The following is a 19,098-nucleotide window of genomic DNA, read 5'->3' as shown; positions in this document are numbered from 1 at the left end:
CCTTCTTGCTGATGTGTCCTTTCTATTGCATTGATATTTGGGCTCTCTAAAATATAGAATATTAATGATATTATCAGTGAGAGATATATGATAGAAATGGTTTCATAATTTTTAAAAATTTTGCCTTTGCAAGTTGTTATAAAAATTAAAAATATGGTCTACATTTAATTTATCTTGATATCTCATTTCCATTGCTGTAAGTGGAAAGAGTCTACTCTCAGTAATAAATACTGATATTCACCCTTTAATCCTATCCATGACTTAGGTAAATGATTTTCTTCAACTCAGCAATATTTGTGCAAATTTCAGGGAGTGTTCTGTGTCTGTATTTTTTCAATGGCTTTAAATTCACTGAAAATCTTTCTTTGAAATGTTTCCAACTTCAATGAGTTCAGATATGAAACTTTTCTAGGTAAGACAGGTGACTTTTGGCATTGATTGCATAGTGACAGTAACGTTTCCATATATATGTTTCAAAACATTCTCTCCATAGCACAATTTTCCAGTCAAAGGCACTGCTTTCTTAGTCATTGCTAAAATATTATCTTTACCTTGAAGGGATATTTCATTATGCAAAATTGATTAAATTATTTACTAGGTTGAACAATACTGACAGCTGTTTATCAAGAAAAAAGTTTAGTAAAAATTTAGAAGATTTTTTTATGAGGTAATAGTCAAAAGATGTATAATTTTAATTGTGTTCACTACAGTATTAAATACTTTGCCAACAGATATTTTCATGGTAACTCCCCAATGCATTATGAAGTATTATATATAATAAATCAACTATATTTTTCTGTGTGTTCTAATAAAACTTTATAAAATAGGTAACCTATTTTTTTCTTGTCATTCCATGAATCAAAACATTTGCTTTGCACACATTCCAAGCAAAAGAGAGGAATAGATGGCATATTCCACATTCCACTGTATTTTTTAAAAAATTTTTAACATTTTTTATTGAGTTATAGTCATTTTACTATGTTGTGTCAAATTCCAGTGTAGAGCACAATTTTTCAGTTATACATGAACATACATACATTCATTGTCACATTCTCTTTCGCTGTGAGCCGCCACAAGGTGCTGTATGTATTTCCCTGTGCTACCCAGTGCAATCTTGTTTATCTATTTTACATTTTGAAATCCCAGTCCCTTCCCACCCCTCATCCCCCTGGCAACCACAAGTTTGTATTCTATGTCTATGAGTCTGTTTCTGTTTTGTATTTATGGTTTTTTTTTTTTTAAGATTCCACATATGAGCGATCTCATATGGTATTTTTCTATTGTATTTTTAGTTCTTTTTCAAAATGAAATTATCCACATTGATGACATCTTTGTGCCTTTTTAGCTACAACTGCTTTACTGCAATGGTTTGTCTATGAATAACTTTAGGAATGAAAATTTCATATAGTAATATCATTGAACATAGCTTCAAAATCATTTTTTCTTTATTGCTTTCAAAGTGGGCATGCCAAAATGATTATACGTACATTGCTGTTCCAAGAAACACTATTTTTTTAAGAAGAAACTATTTTTATTAAGGATTCTTTTAAATCATCTCCAGTACATCTTTCTTTACTGAACACACACACACACAAATAAACTTTTCTGTTTCATTATTGAGACAGATTCTACCAAAATCATAATCTGAGAAATGTTAGAAACAGCTATACTTTCCTTCAACAGAAAACCCTTGGTGCTATGATACTCGTTTGAATTTTTTTTCCTCCAAATCTTTGGCAATATTTTCTGTTTCTCCTAAAGTACTTGCTGTTAAATAAATACATGGTTTTTGTGCCATATTATTTTGTTTGTATAATTTGAGCCATTTTTACAATAGCAATAAGGAATAAAATTATCCAGTGTTTTGAAATTGTTTTAAACATTGATGAAATTTTCATACATGGAATTAACTACTTTAAACTAAACAAGCCAGTGGCATTTAGTACAATCAAAGCATTGTGCACCACCTCTTCCATATAGCTCCAAACTATTTTCCTCACCCCAAAGTAGATCTCATACTCATTAAGCCGTTATTCCTCATTCTTCTTTTTCCTCAACCCATGGCAACTACAAATATGCTTTCTGTCTCTATGAATTTAACTATTCTAGATATTTCATATAATTGAGTCATACAACATGAGACTTCTTATGTCAGTTTCTTTCACTTGGCATAATATTTTTAAGATTCATCCACATTGCAATCTATATCAGTATTTTATTTCTTTTTATATGGCTGAATAGAATTCCATTATATATATATCTATCTATCACAGTTTGTTTATCCATTCTTTCATAGGCAGTTGGGTTGTTTCCACTGTATGGCTTTTGTGAATAGTGCTGGTATGAACACACATGTACATGTATTTATTGTAACACCTGTTTCAATTCTTTTAGATATATAGTTAAGCTTGGAATTGTGAGGTCATGTGGGAATTCTGTATTTAACTTTTTGAGAAACCACCAAACTATTTTCCATAGCAGCTAAAAAAGTTAACATTTCCATCAGCAAAGTATGAAGGTTGGTTCCAGTTAACTCCACCTTGTCACCAACACTTGTTTTCATTATTTTATTATCATACTCATTTTAGTGGTTGGGAAGGGACATCTTATTGTACTTTTGATTTGCATTTCCCTTGACTGATGATGTTAAGCAGTTTTTTTTTTTTTAGCATTTTTATTGATTTATAATCATTTTACAATGTTGTGTCAAATTCCAGTGTAGAGCAAAATTTTCAGTTATACATGAACATATATATATATTCATTGTCACTTTTTTTCTCCGTGAGCTACCATAAGATCTTGTATATATTTCCCTGTTCTATACAGTATAATCTTGTTTATCTATTCTACAATTTTGAAATCCCAGTCTATCTCTTCCCACCCTCCGCTCCCTTGGCAACCACAAGTTTGTATTCTATGTCTGTGAGTCTATTTCTGTTTTGTATTTATGCCTTGTTTGTTTGTTTGTTTGTTTAGATTCCACGTATGAGCAATCTCATATGGTATTTTTCTTTCTTTTTCTGGCTTACTTCACTTAGAATGACATTCTCCAGGAGCATCCATGTTGCTGCAAATGGCGTTATGTTGTCGGTTTTTATGGCTGAATAGTATTCCATTGTATAAATATACCACTTCTTCTTTATCCAGTCATCTGTTGATGGACATTTAGGCTGTTTCCATGTCTTGGCTATTGTAGATAGTGCTGCTATGAACACTGGGGTGCAGGTGTCATTTTGAAGTAGGGTTCCTTCTGGATATATGCCCAGGGGCGGGATTCCTGGGTCATGTGGTAAGTCTATTCCTAGTCTTTTGAGGAATCTCCGTACTGTTTTCCACAGTGGCTGTACCAAACTGCATTCCCACCAGCAGTGAAGGAGGGCTCCCTTTTCTCCACAGCCTCTCCAGCATTTGTCATTTGTGGATTTCTGAATGATGGTCATTGTGACTGGTGTGAGGTGATACCTCATTGTAGTTTTGATTTGCATGTCTCTGATAATTAGTGATATTGAGCATTTTTTCATGTGCCTATTGATCATTTGTATGTCTTCCTTGGAGAATTGCTTGTTTAGGTCTTCTGCCCATTTTTGGTTTGGGTTGTTTATTTTTTTCTTATTAAGTTGTATGAGCTGCTTATATATTCTGGAGATCAAGCTTTTGTTGGTTTTATTTGCAAAGATTTTCTCCCATTCCGTAGGTTGTCTTTTTGTTTTACTTATGGTTTCCTTTGCTGTGCAGAAGCTTGTAAGTTTCATTAGGTCCCATTTGTTTATTCTTGCTTTTATTTCTATTGCTTGGGTAGACTGTCCTAGGAGAACATTTTTGAGATGTATGTCAGATAATGTTTTGCCTATATTTTCCTCTAGGAGGTTTATTGTATCTTGTCTTATGTTTAAGTCTTTGATCCATTTTGAGTTTATTTTTGTATATGGTGTAAGGGAATGTGATGTTAAGCAGTTTTTATTTGTTTCTTGGCCATTTGCATATATTTTTGAGAGGAATATCAACTAAAGTCTTTTGTCTATTTTTAAATTGGGTTGTTTTTATTTGTTCTTGAGGTGTAAGAGTTTTTTGTATATTCTATACCAGACCTTTGTCAGATACATTATTTTCAGATATTTTCTTTCAGTGTGTAGATTGTCTTTTTACTTTATTTATAAAGTGTCTTTTGAGGTACATTTTCATGGAGTCTAATTTATTTATTTTTCTTTTTGTTGCACATGCTTTTGGTGTCACTTCTAAAAATCCATTAGCAAAATTGTAAAGATGCCCCCCATGTTCTCATCTAAGAGCTTTATAACGTTAGCTTTCATATTTAGTCAATCCATTTTGAGTTAATGTTTGTATATGATGTGAGAAAGGGTGCAACTTCATTTTTTGTAGGTGGATATCTGTTGTTCCAGCACCGTTTATTAAAAACTATTCTCCCCCTTTGAAGGGTCTTGGAGGACTTGTTAAAATCAATTTGTCATAAACGTATGGGTTTATTTCTGGACTTAAATTTTATTCTATTTGTCAATATGTCTACACTTTTTGCCAGTAACACATTGTCTTGATTACTGTAGCTCTGCAGTAAGTCTTGAACTTAGAGAACTGTGAGAAATAAATGTTTGTTGTTTGTCACTCATTCTGTGGTGATTTGCTACAGCACTCATAACTGAATAAGATAGTGTCATTTCACTTTCAACCTATTTATGTCTTTGGATCTAAAGTTAGTGTTTTGTAGGCAGCATACTATTGAATCTTTTTTAAAAAATTCATTCTGTCAATTTCTATGTTTTGAAAGGTGAGTTTAAGCATTTACATTTAAAGTACTGATAAGAGCTTACTTCTGCCATTTGCTATCTGTTTTCAGTAATTCGTATACATTTTTGTTCCTTATTTTCGTTATTGCTGCCTTTTCTGTTTAATGTATTTTTTAATTATACCATTTTGATTCTATTTTTATTCCCTTTTATGTTTTTTAAGATATACTGTTAGGGTTATCATGGGGATTACAATTAACTATAAAACAGTGAAATAATACCAACTTAGCTTCAATAGCATACAAGAATTCTGTTCCTATACACCTGTGTTCCATCCTCCCTTATGTTTTTGTCACAAATTGCATCATTATACATTGTGTGCCCATTAACATTGCATAAGTTTGCTGGTATTGCCATAAAAAAAGTACTCCAGACCAGTCTGCTTAACATACAAATTTTTTATTTGTGTACAACAGTAGAAGCTGGAAGTCCAAGATCAAGGTATCAGCAAGTTCAGTTTGTTTTTTCCGAGGAGTCTCTTTTTGCCTTCCAGATAGCTGCCTTTTCACTGTGTCCTCATGTGGCCTTTCTCTGTGTGTGGTCACCACTGGCACTCTTCCTCTTCTGCTAAGGACACCATTCTCATTGAATTAGAGACCTATTTTTATAACTTTATTTAACCTTAATTACTTTTTTAAAGACCCTATATCTGAATGCAGATTAAAGCTTGTGCATATAAATTTGGAAAGAATAAAATTCAGTCCATAATCATAGATTTACAATTATTATTGTATGCATTTTAAGTTATGTAAAAAACAAAAACAATAGTTGCAGGCTGAAACTACAACCATGCTGGATTTTATATTTTCCTATGTAGTTACCATTATCAAAGTTCTTTATTTCTTCATATAGTCCTGAGTTACCATCTAGTGTCTTCTTATTTTGGTTTAAAGGATTCCCGTCAACATTTTGTGAAAAACAGGTCTACTAGCAATAAATGCCCTCAACTTTTGTTTATTGGGGAGTGGTCTTCATTTCTACTTCATCTTTGAAAAATAATTTTGCTACAGAATTCTTGGTTGAAAGTTTTTTCTATCAGTACTTTAAAAAAATTAATCCCACTGTTATCTGGCCTCTGTGGTTTCAGGAGAGAAATGTGCTGTTGATCTTACTAAGGATTCCTTGTACATGATGATCCACTTGTCTGTTGCTGCTTTTAATATTTTCTGTCTGCAGCTTTCAGCAGTTTTATTATATGACTCAGTGTGGATCTGTCTGCATACTTCTTGGCATTTGTTGAACTTCTTGAATGAGCAGACTTACGCATTTTATCAAATTTGGGGAGTTTTGTTGTTTTAGTTTGTTTGTTTTTTTGTTTTGTTTGCTTTTCTTCTGTTTTTAAATTTGGGTAGTTCTGAGCCATTATTTCTTCAAATATTCTTCTAACCTTTTTCTCTCGCTTTCCCTTCTGGAATTTTATTATGAGTTGTTGATACACTTGATGGTATCCCAAAGGCTCTGTTCATTTTTCTTTCTTTGTTTTTTGTTTTTTGTTTTTTCTTCTGTTCCTCAGACTAAATAATTTCAAACCTATCTCCAAGTTCATTGATTCTTTCTCTGTTAATGAAATCCTCTGGAGAGATTTTCACTTCAGTTATTGTGCTTTTCAGCTCTAGAATTCTGTTTTGTTCTTTTTAAAAATTTCTCTCTTTATTGATATTCACTGCTTGTTCATCATCATTCTCCTGATTTCTTTAAACCCTTTTTCTATGGTTTCCTTTCATTCTTTGAGTATATTTAAGACAGTTGATTCATGTATTAAAATTGATTTAAAATCTTTTTCTAGGAAGTCCAATGTCTGTGCTTGTTCAGGGACAGTTTCTGTTTATTTCTTCTCTGACTGAGACACACATTTTGACTTCTTCTCATGCTTAATAATTTTTGTTGAAAACTGGAAATTTTGTATATTATGACATGGCAACTCTGTACATCAGATCTTTACCCCTTGTAGGGATTTGTTTACTGAAGAATTTAGCTATTTGTTTAGTGCTTTTCCAGACTGTTTTTAAAAGTCTGCAACTTTTTTCATGTGTGGTCTCTGAAGTCTCTGTTTCTTTAGCTCGTGTTTGAACAGATGTTTCTTAGAAAGACACAGAGAGAGAGAGAGAGAAAGAGAAGAAGGAGGTAGGAGGAGGAGGAGAAAAAGAAGAATGGGGAGAGGGAGGAGATGGAGGAGAACAAGGAGGAGGAGGAGATGAAGAAGAGGAAGAAGAGCAGTCCTTTTTGCTTCTGTGTTTGCTACTTTTTGAGTTCTCAGCCAGGCCATTTAAAACTCTGCCTTAGCCTTCATTTCCTGGAGATCAGCCAGAAGTGAAAGATAAGAATCTTCTTAGGTTTTTAGTAAGGATGTGTCTTGCCCTGAGTATTTCCTGTGGCTTTCTAATTTTCCCATACACAAGGATGCTTTCGAATACTTTAAAAAACAAAATAAAAAAAAATTATTTCCCCAGTTTTTCCTCCTGGGCTTTGGAAACTCTGTTGAATCAAGCTTAATCTTTTGCCCCAGGAAGTTGCACATTGTTCTTTAGCCGTACAGTGTGGTTCAGGAATGTCTACCACTTTTCTGACCATTGTGATTTCTGAGTAAGGCAAAATAAAGACAAGTATCTTGTATCAGTCTTTCAGTTAGCTCTGCTCTGCTTCTCCTCCCTGGCACCAGGGTCACATATTGGAAATGTGAGCTGTGGTCTGTGAGACTGCTACTGAGCCAGCAAGGTGGGTGGGGCAAAAACAAAATAAAAATGCCACAAATCTTTCCTACCATTTTTACATTGCCTTTTTATTAATTCAGTGTTTTTCTAAATTACTGTAAATATTTTTTCTAGAGTTTTAACAAAGCTGATTCTGACCCTTTTTGCTTGATTTTTCTGTATTACTGTAGAAAGACAGTTGCTTGAATCTACCAGCTGTCATTTTTGCTGACATCATCTGATCCTTCTATGAATTTTTGTCTTTAACTATTAAATTTGAAATGTCAAATGCAGTTTTTAAATTTAAGATTTATTGAACTTTTGAAAATTGCATAATTCATATGAAGTTACACATCCCTGACAAAACTGGAGCTTTCTCTCCCAATTATAGAGGAGTTAATTAACCATGTCTTGATAACTGAAATAACTTAAGCTTGTCATTAGTGAGGGTTACCATTTAAAAGCAGTAAATACAGGCTTCATTTGGTTTGCTTGATACATATCTTTAGGGTATTTTGCGTAAGAACCAAGAGATGACTAGTTTATATTGCTAACTGATAAATACAATGACTGACATTTGCTATAGACAGAAGGTTGTATTCCCTGCCAGAATTCATGTATTAAAACCTAATTCCCAATGTGATTGTATTTGGAGGTGGGTCTTTTGTGAGGTGATTATGTCATGAAGGTGGAACATTCATGAATGCAGTTAGTGCCCTTATAAAAGAGGTCTCCAAGAGCTACTTTGCCCCTTTTGACATGTAAGGTTACAGTGAAAAGACAGCCACTACGTATGAACAAGAAGGTGGGTCTCCATCAGATACTGAATCTGCTGGCCCCTTGATCTTAGACTTCTCAGCCTCCTGAGAAACAAATTTCTGTTGTTTATAAGCCACTGATTACATGGTATTTTTGTTATAACAGCCCAAACAGACTAAACAGAAATTTTCTTTTGAAATTGTCTTAATTCCTTATCAATAAAACCAAAGTAGATTATTGCTGTCCTACTTGAAGTTATGTACAAATCCTTGCCTCTTATATTTGTAAATAAAAAGTGTCCTTGTCCCTAAGCTTGGCCTGTTGTTACTTCTTTTGTTAGTGATAAAAAACAGATATATGTATATACATATATATGTATATGTATGTGTGTGTATATTATATACATACATATACATACAATGTATATAATATGTACACACACATATCTCATTACCTAACATGTTGCTTTTGAGAACAGAAGATCAGTTTGTAACAAATTTGACAATACAGTAAAATTTTCTCTGGATTCTACTGTCAGTTATGATTTAATTATATATGGAGGAGTAATAATTTAGTGATGCTAATATTTGTTATACAAATACTTGTTTCTCTACATGTACTCTTTAATTCATTTTTATATCATCTAACAAATATTGTTTGTATTAGTAGTCTTTTTAAAACAAATATTTCAGATAGTATAGAGAAAGGAATACTATTAAATCTCTCTGAAAGAGCTTCCAGAAGAGTTGAGTAGTCCATTTTTAAATGAAACCAATAGTACTGAAAAAAAATGGTGTATTATCCAGGTTTCTCTAGAGAAAAAAAAAACTAACAAAATTGATGCATATAAAATATTTATTATGAGGAATTGGCACATGTGATTATAGTCTGAGAAGTCCCATGATCTGCCTTCTCCAAGGTGGAGACCCAAGTGGTATAATTCAGTTGTAATCCAAAGGTCTGATAACCAGGGAAGTCAATAGTGTAAATCCCAGCCCAAGGGCAAGAGAAGATGAAATGAGATAAGATGAGATGTTGTCATCAAATATGAGATACATACCTCTATACATATATAACTATGAGCTAAGCAGGGTATGTAAGAAAATGTATCCTAGAGCAGCACTTCTTGAAACATTTTCTTAGACAGCTCTCTCTCTCCTCAATACTTCTCAGTTATAAAGACTGGTAATAGTCTCTTTTCTTTCCTGTTTCCACATGTGCTCCACATCTCTTCCTTCCACTAGTGCCCTGGCATTCTCTCTTAGGATAAGTAATTTTCTCCTATGCTGATTGTTTTTCTTGCAGAAATGCTCAACTTTTTATCCCATCCTAGGCCTTGAGATTCTGAGGAATAAAATTCTCTGGCAAGACAAAATTTTAGGAAAAATTGCCAGTAATAAATCTGAAATGTAAATGGTCTCAAAGATGTCCACAAGCTATGAGGATATAAGGCAGGATAGGCATTCCCTGGACAATCCCCAAGGGATATTGCTAAAGACCTTTAAGGTGAAGTGAAAACTGAGCTAGCTTTTTAGTAAATAGCAATGACTATATTTTCTATTCTGTTATCAGACTAAATAAGCCACTGTACGTTTGTTTAGAATACTATAATAGTCATCACCAATTATGTTTACATTTCCTTAAGTTATTTATCTGACCTAGCAAGGGGTGTGTATATATGTGTGTATATGTATTTATGTGTGTATTTAAAACATTTTCTGATCATTATTTTAAGTTATAATCTCAAATAAAGATCTATTTAAGACAGTATTAAATAATATAGAATTTGTAAAAAGAAAATCACTTTCTGTAAGAAGTAACAATTTACTTCCAGAGTATGATGCCTGATTTCCTAGGCAATTAATTGACTCATTAATAGATTTTCCTTTCTTTACTCTAACATGAGTAAGGTTCTAAGATTTAGGCCAATGTCCCATTCAAATATTTGTGAAATCACTATCCTTATTAATGACATATTTTTGAGGATAACTCATAGAATTATTTTTGCTGTTATATATTCATAATATAATATGAATGTTTATATATAAAGTCAAAAAAATTTGTAACCCAGTGATTTGAAATCCTTATATAAATTCCTTGACATTTTCATTTTTCCACTCTTACCCATTCATCAAAATTTACTCACATATCCTGCTTCAGAATCACTGGGTAGAAACAACATGGAAGACAGTGGAGGCTACAGGAAAAAGAGCTGGGTGGTTGTCAATATTGACGTCCATGGGATTTTTGACACAAATCATGCAGGATCCTTATTATCATGAGACAGTGGAGATGAGGAGGAAATCTGAACTAGATGAGACCTGTATGAGAAGAACTGATCCTTCTAAAGTTTTGAATCCTGATTTAGTTAAATATTCCAATAAACTGTGCCTCATGGAATATGTCAGCTTTGTCTTGATTGTCCAGACCTCAAAGGTCCAGTTTCATGGCTGGTGCTGGTGTTGAATCTTCCTTCCAGGTTCATCAGCTCCATGGTATTAGTAGTTTCCAGGGGGTCCAGTCTCAGCTTGGGTCTTAGGAATATAGTGACTCATATCTAAAGTTCCAATATTTTAAAATAATGGACAAAATCACATAAACAGACTCTTGTGTGTTTTAAAGCAGAATTAAAATGCACAATTAAGGTTAAGTACCAACAAAAGCATTCAAAGCTCAATGAGAAGAGGAATCCAAGATGTGGAAGATACAGTATAGGATGAGGATTTCTGCCCGCAAGGTGTTTATAGTCTAGAAGGAAATATTTATCTAAGGCTTGATATAATTTTATCTACCACAAAGTTTTAAAGTTTTGTATTAACAATTCTTGAATAGTACTTACAACTTTTAAGATGTTCCATATATTTACAAAATATTGATGTAATTATGATTATATTTCTTCTCTAACATATTGAATGTCTTTCTTCTTTTTCTTCTTGGGAAGTGTGAATCACTGAGGTTCACTTCACTAGTGTTTTCCATTTGCAAAAACATATAAACTTATAAAATAATTTTATATTTCCAGCAGAGAGTTATATCTGAGGGTTGGCATCGGAATAAAAATAACTCATCTTCATTTACCTTTAAAAATAGGCTTTTTATTTCTTAGAAATGTTTTCAAAGATGTAACTCTTTAATTATATTTATAGATTTTTTTAAAGCTATAGTGCCTGACATTACCTTTCCTTATTTTAATATTTGTATTATTGGGGATCTCATTCATTTTAATAGTTAATCTACAAAGAAATAATGTGCTTACTATAAAATATAAAAAATGCTCTAAAAACACTTTACTTATAAGGAAAAAACTGATAATGAGAGCAGAAGTTGGGAATAAAATGTTTTTCACATATTCTGTTTCTGTATCCCTAGTTAGAACTTTGAGTGCCCTTATCCTCATCCTTAAAATGAAACTATTAAAATTGCTACATTCCTGCTTCATGAAGATGCTATAAAAACTAACAACAACAAAAAACCATTAAATATTTTAAATAAGAAAGTTTGCATTTTAGTGAGAAGGGTATTTTGCTTTCAAAAGAATACCTTCATAGTAAATATTGCTTGTTTTGCAACTATTTAAATCCATATGTGATTTTTCAGCCTTACAGATTAGATTGGGAAAACTTTTGAAATTAGATCTATTGTTTGTCCGGCATTTGAATGTGCAATAATTTGACCATACCAGTACTGGCAGAAAATACAATATTGGGAGGGTTATTAAACACTGAGAATCTGCAAAACAAATTAAGTCAGAGTTATTCATCACAGATGTTTTAAAAATCAGATCTATTTCAATATTTAACCATATTCACCAGCCTTAAATCTTATATTTGGCATTTGTTTTGGCATCAAAAGAATGTATAAGAATGTCATAAAAATAACAGAAATATTGTTTTTAATTCAGAAATCTGTTTGTGTGAGTCTTTAGATTTCTGAAGCACATGCATTTGATTTCAGAATTAAATAAGCTGGTACAAATGGTGGAGGCACAAAACAGATTGCACATGGTTGTCTGGAAAAAATATTCATTTTAAGTCAAAAATATTGACAAATGCCATTGGGATGGATGAATCTATGAAGGCATGACTGAGGTGAATAAGAGAATTCATTTATTTTAGAAAGTGCACTGATATATGTGGTCATTTTAAAATTATTTATATTAGGAAATAATGTGTCAAAGGAAAACTATTTGCATATTCTCATTTTACCTGTGAAATTAAATATAAAAATTAATAACATTGTTATGAGTAAATTTTTAAAAGTAAATAATCCCTATAAAGAAGGTGAGAAAAAAGAAGCTAAAATCCATACTTTTAGCAAACTTATTTTATTGAGAACAGCCAGTGTGAATCAAGGCCATTACTACTCAAATGATGATTGGGATGCCATCACAGTGAAACATCACTGGGATATATTTTGGGTGTGGTACTTCCCTTGGCCATGGCACGTGGTTCACTAAAATGTTTAAATTCCCATCTTCTACCAATAGAGATGTTGATGCTGTCCTATACCACTTTGTAAAAAGCTTGTTATAATTTTGCTGACACACAGGAGTTTAGTAAATGCCAAGCCCATTTAATTATGAAGAAAAAAGATATAGAGAGTAAAAATATCTCGACAAAGATCCAAGAATATTTAAAATTTTACTTTGAATCATTCTGTTCTCTGTTCCTCCCATCTGTCTTTGGGCATTTATGAGAAAGAACTATGGTAGTTTCCTGTGAGTATGGCTAACTAAAGGACATTTTTAAGAGAGATGTACATGAATATACAAGGCCATATTCCTTGCTTGTTTGGGGTTCATTTAGATTTGATTTTACTTTAAGTTCTTTTAAACAGGATAGGTCTGTCATCTCTGAGTTGGCTCCCTCAACACTCTAACAGACCAAACTTTTCATCTGAAGGTTCTGTTTTATCATGAAAATTGTGCTAAATTTGGATTCCTCTGAAGTTCTGTATGTTATTTCACAGTAAAGGTGAAGAAAAATACCCAGTCGTCACTGTGGGGGTACTTGTGAGCTAGGCTGACTGTGGAAATAAACGTCTCTAGCCCTTCCCCACCCCCACTTTCTATAATACAATGGCCCATCTGTGAGTTAAGAGGGACTAACTCCATTTTTAAGCAGAGACTAATTTTTAGCCACTCATGTATTAGAAAAACTGTAAAATAAATGTCAAAGTGTTTAGTCATTTATTTCTTAAAATAATTGACCTAACGTTCAGAAAAGGGCAAGAAAGACAAAACCATTAGGCACAGTGAGAGAGGGATTACATTCAACAGCAATTTTCTTTTAAACATTTTAAGTATTTCCGATGTGTGAAAGAGTTTCCCACTCCTGTAATAATTTCTCATTCAATAACCCAAATGTGATGCATTCGTTTTAGTTATACCACACTGTTTGGAGAAAATGTCTCTTTCTCTCTATAAATATCATCTCTCTCTCTCTATTTCTCTCCCTCTCTCTCATGGATGCCAAATGATTTCAAAGGTGATGCATCTTTTCAAAAATCTACTCCTTGCACCTAATTCTACTTGTAGTAACTTAAGTCTTATTACAGAGTTCTCTCTACCTCTAATACTCTATTACCGTTGGTATTAAGGACATTCACTTTTGGACAAGGTTCTGATTCCATAGTCCCTCATTCCTAAGAATGTTTGACAATATTAAGGGACATTTATGATTTATACAATGTTTAATAAAGCTCTATGAACACTGTAGATTGTCTAGAACCTTTAAGTTCCCCTAATCCGACCTCCTAATCAATTATCAAATTATTATCTGAGTTTCTTAGACAAGCTAATGTGGACAAATGGTCAATCTAACATACTGCTACAAAGGATGTGACTATTTTTTTTCTCAACTGTTTTCATCTTGTTTTTGAATGACTTGCAATCAAAACAAATTCTACAAAAGCTGAACATATATCTTTAAACTTTGCTTTTTAATATGACAAGGTAGGAAATGTCATATAGCTAACTGCACTTCAAATAAAAGACCTATGTCAGGAAAACTGTCATACTCTACTACATTCTGAATCTGCATATAAACAGTCAGCAAGGATTGGCTGAAAGGTGGCATAGAAAACCATGTCCCTGGAATTCATCTCCTGTGAAGCTGAAGATAGTGAGATGGGTCTCTTCCAGCTTCTCTCTGCGCCCTTTGTTATTTGGCATGATCCTTCCTCGCACTGAATTCACCTCCTGCAAAAACGGGCAGGTTCCTAGGAGGCTCTAGATCCGGCAGCTAGCTACAGGCGAGAGGAGTTGGGCATAATTAACTATTCCTTACTGTGAATCCACTATATTTCCTTCCAGAGTATTAATTCAGACCTAGGTTATGCCTCTCTGGGCAGTGGCCAGAGGAATTCAGACCACAGCGTACAGGGAGCGTAAGGTAGTAATAACTCTATTCACTCAAGCCACTTTGCCTGAAAGGACCCTTTCATCGCAGTGAGGAGGCCTGACTTGTGACCAGAAGGTGGGGCTTGCTAGACTGACTGCATCATTTCTCACCTCCCAGAACAGTATCAGGCCATGGAATTCTCTATAAATCAGGAAAGCTATTGAGAAACAATTTGGAACATCATTTCTACATGTTGCTCCAGGCACTGTAACTCTCTAGCTATTGAGTTGATTTAGGATTTTGGTAGCTTCACAAATAATGTGTTTCTAAACTTTGTATTAATTTCCCTGTTTTACATTTAAGAGAAGACCTAGAGAATAAGTTTAAAAATATACAAAGAATTGGACCGAAAAATCAGGTTTCAAAAAAATTTGAAACTGAAAACTCACACAGATTTTTCAGTTTGTGAAGATGAAGGGTAATGAAGATGGTAAATTTAGGTATATTTTCACCTTCAGGTTCTTAATTTTTAATTTTACATTCACATTCAAACACTGTATAATAGTCAATTGTTTTATTGAATTACATTAATAATTTGAAGTTATGATCTGAAAAACTACTTGGTGATATTTCAGCAGATATTTCTCTGCTGATATAAGGCATCCCAAACATTTTGCCAGCAATGATACTAATATAAAGGTTTTTGGTTTTTTTACCTATTATCTAAGAGGTAAATTTCTTGAGGTGGGAATGGTTCTTTGGCACAGAGAGTGACAGTAATGTTGAAAGTATTTTTTAGTTGCTTTACTCATTTTATATACCACATATATTTGTCCTTAAACAATTCCATCTTGGGCCTCAGTATAGTCTCTGAACACCTTCCTTCCAACTCTTAAACCACACTGCTAGAATATCTGACTAATCTCATGGGTCATAAGGCATATTTTGATAACTAAAAGAAAACTCGGTTCCTAAAAATTAGTGAGCATATGCCCCCTCAAAAACTTAGCTGAGAACCCTTTAGCCTTGAAATATCTTAAATACTCAACATAGGTCCTGGTCAAAGCTTCCAGTCTTTGCCAACAGGAAAATGTATTCAGTCACTCAACACATCTCTACTGAATGCCTAATGTATGCTGGCACCTTGTTGGGCACTGTTCCATAAAAATTTTAAGAAACATCTTAAGAAACATTAAGGAACAAAAAGGAGTCGATAGGAGGGAACAATTTAAACATGGGGGAAAAAATGACCAGGGAATCTATATTCCAGGTTTAAGTGGATTACTTTGAGGAGGGGTAGGTAGAAGGAATTTAGAAACCTGCCCCTTCTCATTATTTTCACTGTGGAATGACCATATTTTCAGCTCCTGAGGCCCATTTTGAGTTGCTGAGGGCCTAGACGCTTGGAGATCTCTGCTAGTTGCTTTCCTGGTCTTTCTCCTCCCCCTCTGCCCCCTCATCCGGGTTCAGGACGGAATCAGCTGGAAAATTAAATTACTCACCCCCTCAACGTCAGCTCCCATACATTTCTGTCTCCTCCTGCCTCAGAGTACAGTTCAGTTCTTAAAGAGACGAGCCTCTGAATGAAGCTAGTGCAGAATTTAAACATTCAAGAGAGAAACCTGTCAATTTCAGGTCTCGCAGGAGAGCTTCCCTATAAGATCATGGGTTTTGACCTCTTGGGTCCCTCCATCTCACTTTCATCCTTTTCTTCTAATTCTCGGTTTAAAAAATTAATAAAAAAATACTTTTCGGAGCAGGTAGAGCAGTTGAGTCCGCTGGTTCCACGTCTGCTATAAGAAGCACATTTTTGCACAAGGATAAGGTTACCTACGGCTGGCAGCCCAGAACTCCAGCGGTGTGGCGGAACAGACGCGGGCTCCTCCCCTCCCCCGCCGACGAACGAGAGGCTAACAGACGGGTGCAAGTAGACAAGTAGCTGTTTTTATTGAATACAGAAGCTCCTTGAAAACTCTGTGGGCTCCGGGGCTCTCCTGCAATTCCTTTCATTCCCAAAGTGCTGGAGCCAAGCACGCGTCCCCCGTAACTCCCTCCCATTTCTTCTCGGGGATTTGGGTTGGAGAGGAGGGAGGAGAGGACTGGGGAGGTAGGGGTGGTTGGTGGGCTGGGCTTGCCGGGAGACCTGATTCTTGGGCAAAGGAGAGGGGGGCGGGCTCCGGGCCGCCCGCGAGGCGTGTGATTGGGTCTGACCCTCAGCCGGCTTGTCAGTTTCGCCCCGGGTAAGGGGGGCGCGCGAGGGGAATGGGCGGGGGAGGGGGCTGCCCAGAGCCTCTCGTCCGGCCCACTGACGGCATGAAGCCTTTAGGGGCACGCAGTCCTCTCAGATTTTTGGTTGAAGCCCCTCATCTGCCGTCAGTCTGAAGGCAGGGCCCCGCAGAGGACGGATCTGAGGGTCCCGGCCGGCGGGGCCAACCGAGAGGGAGAGGAGGGGGCGACAGACAGGAAGGAAGCAAACCATCAAATTCAAAGAAAAAGCCCTTTGACTTTTTCCCCCCTCTCCCTCCCCAATGGCTGTGTAGCAAACATCCCCGACGATACCTTGGAAGGGACGACGTTGGTCTGCAGCCGCAATTTCGTGGGTTGAGTTCACGGTTGTGAGTGCGGGGCTCGGAGATGGAGCGGTGGTCCTCTAGGTGGAAAACGAAACGGTGGCTGTGGGATTTCACCATTACAACTCTCGCATTGACTTTCCTCTTCCAGGCTAGAGAAGTCAGAGGAGGTAAGAAAAATTGGTTTGGGGGAGGTGGGAGATTGCCGTCGGTCTTTCTCAGTCTGTGCCCCTCCCCCTCTTTATCCTTCCTTCCCCCACCCCATTCCCCTCCCCCCCCCAAAAAAAACCCAATTCTGTTAAATAAAATCCAGATTGTAGCTGCCATCAGGTTGGAAGTGAAGACTGGAGAGAGATGGATGTAGGCGGGACAGTAATGGGAGAAGAGGTAGCAGGAAAAAAGATCTGTCAGGCACAGAGACTGCTGAAATGCCCTTCACCATTTTCCAGGGGCTTTGAAAAGAGGAAAAATATTACCTTGAACACAGGGGCAGTTGTACAAAGCTTTTGTTTGAGGAACGGTCCTTAGACTGCCCTTTGAACACATCTTCTGGTTTCTTCAGATTCAGAGTCTAATGGAAGTGCTTTTTTAAAGGTGAGCTGAGGAGAAAATATAGAGGAGGGGTATAAAATGAACCTTGATAAAGTTCTTTGTCTGGAATAAAGTGAGAAACAAGTTGTTTTACTTTTAGGGATATGAAGGAAAGTAGAGAGGAGGAATGAATCTTGAAGACTGAGAACACTGTGTGTGTGTGTGTGTGTGTGTGTGTGTGTGTGTGTGATTTTGAAGAGATTTTAAATGGGAAAAAATGGCAGATTATAAGAAACGAATGAAGATAGGAAAAACTCTTTACCCTGAATTTCAGCCCCTTCCTCCTCTCTATGACCCACCCCACCCCCCAACTTCTTCTTGCAGGTTGGACGTGCAGTTCTCTTGGAGAATGATGAAACTCGCCAAGCAAATGGGGTGGGGGCGGAGGAATAAGGATTGGAGCGAAGGGGAGGGGGCGTGGGGTGGGATGGGAGGAGAGAGGTAAGGAAAAGTTCCTACGTGGCACCACCAAATATTCAATGACCAGACCTGCTCGGAAGACTGCAGCCCTGTCAGTACCCGAGGAGGGAGAGCGACTTCACTCCACCCCTCCGCCTCTTCCCTCCCCTTCCCCCGCCCTTTCCCGCAAAGGCATCTGGCTGGAGCGGTCCGTTAGGTGCTGTAGACACGGCTGGCGGGAGAACGCTTTTGGAGTTAAGGGAGTCCAAACAGCTTAGGGTAGAAAAGCATGCTTTGTCAGGAGTGCACAGAGAAGTGGGGGATAGGAAGGAGAGTGGTGCGGATTGGCAGAGGCAGAAAGAAATTGTCAACCCCAAATGCGCAGGCTTTAGCAGAAACCTGAGTCTGGCCTGGTATGTGCCGAGATCTGAGTTCTCCCTAATGGGAGTTAGCGCTCCCGGAGGCCGAACTCTGCGAAACCACGTCTGTATTTCTTTCCCACACTTAGTGATGTTCACCTTCCTGAGTAGCAGGCAGTGGTGGATTATTTCTTTGTGACTTTTCCTGGTGAATATAGTCAGGGCCGCATTAGAACTATGTTTGAATTTTGAAATACGTTATGCTACTTACCGGGGTTCATTTATTTCTACGTTTTAAAGGATAAATAGTAGAGTCTTTGAAAGTGGAATCCATCAAAAGTTGGCATTTTACCTTTGGTACCTGGTCACCAGCTGGATTGGTCTGTTCTGTCAGCAGCTCTGCCCTCTGCTGGTTTTATTTATTATTTGGAATTCAAGCATCTGCCTAAGTAAAGGAGGCCTTTAAAATTCTTACAACTGCAGTGATGCTGGAGGACACTTGATTAGGGAAGTACAGATATGCTGTTTCTCTGTCAGCTTTTTCAGCTATTTGTTCAAATATGTGGGAAAAAATATCATCATGGCAG

The 19,098-nt window shown here is 36.1% G+C and overlaps 1 protein-coding gene across 3 annotated transcripts in view; it reads left to right on the top strand.

The window, feature by feature from the left end:
* COL11A1 (collagen type XI alpha 1 chain) overlaps positions 1 to 19,098 on the top strand; it is a 491,277-nt gene that overhangs the window by 277,943 nt on the left and 194,236 nt on the right. The window contains exons 4-5 of one of the 3 annotated variants that reach the window (XM_032487215.1): positions 16,353 to 16,527; positions 17,133 to 17,332. In XM_032487215.1, coding sequence (XP_032343106.1) covers positions 17,227 to 17,332 — 106 coding nt within the window. In that variant the 5' untranslated portion in view covers positions 16,353 to 16,527; positions 17,133 to 17,226. The other 2 variants (XM_032487218.1, XM_032487217.1) reach the window with 2 other exon arrangements.

Source organism: Camelus ferus, chromosome 9 (assembly GCF_009834535.1).
Source record: "Camelus ferus isolate YT-003-E chromosome 9, BCGSAC_Cfer_1.0, whole genome shotgun sequence".
Taxonomy (NCBI): domain Eukaryota; kingdom Metazoa; phylum Chordata; class Mammalia; order Artiodactyla; family Camelidae; genus Camelus; species Camelus ferus.
The sequence above is the reverse complement of the archived record's forward strand: the minus strand, read 5'-3'. Positions and strand labels throughout refer to the sequence as shown.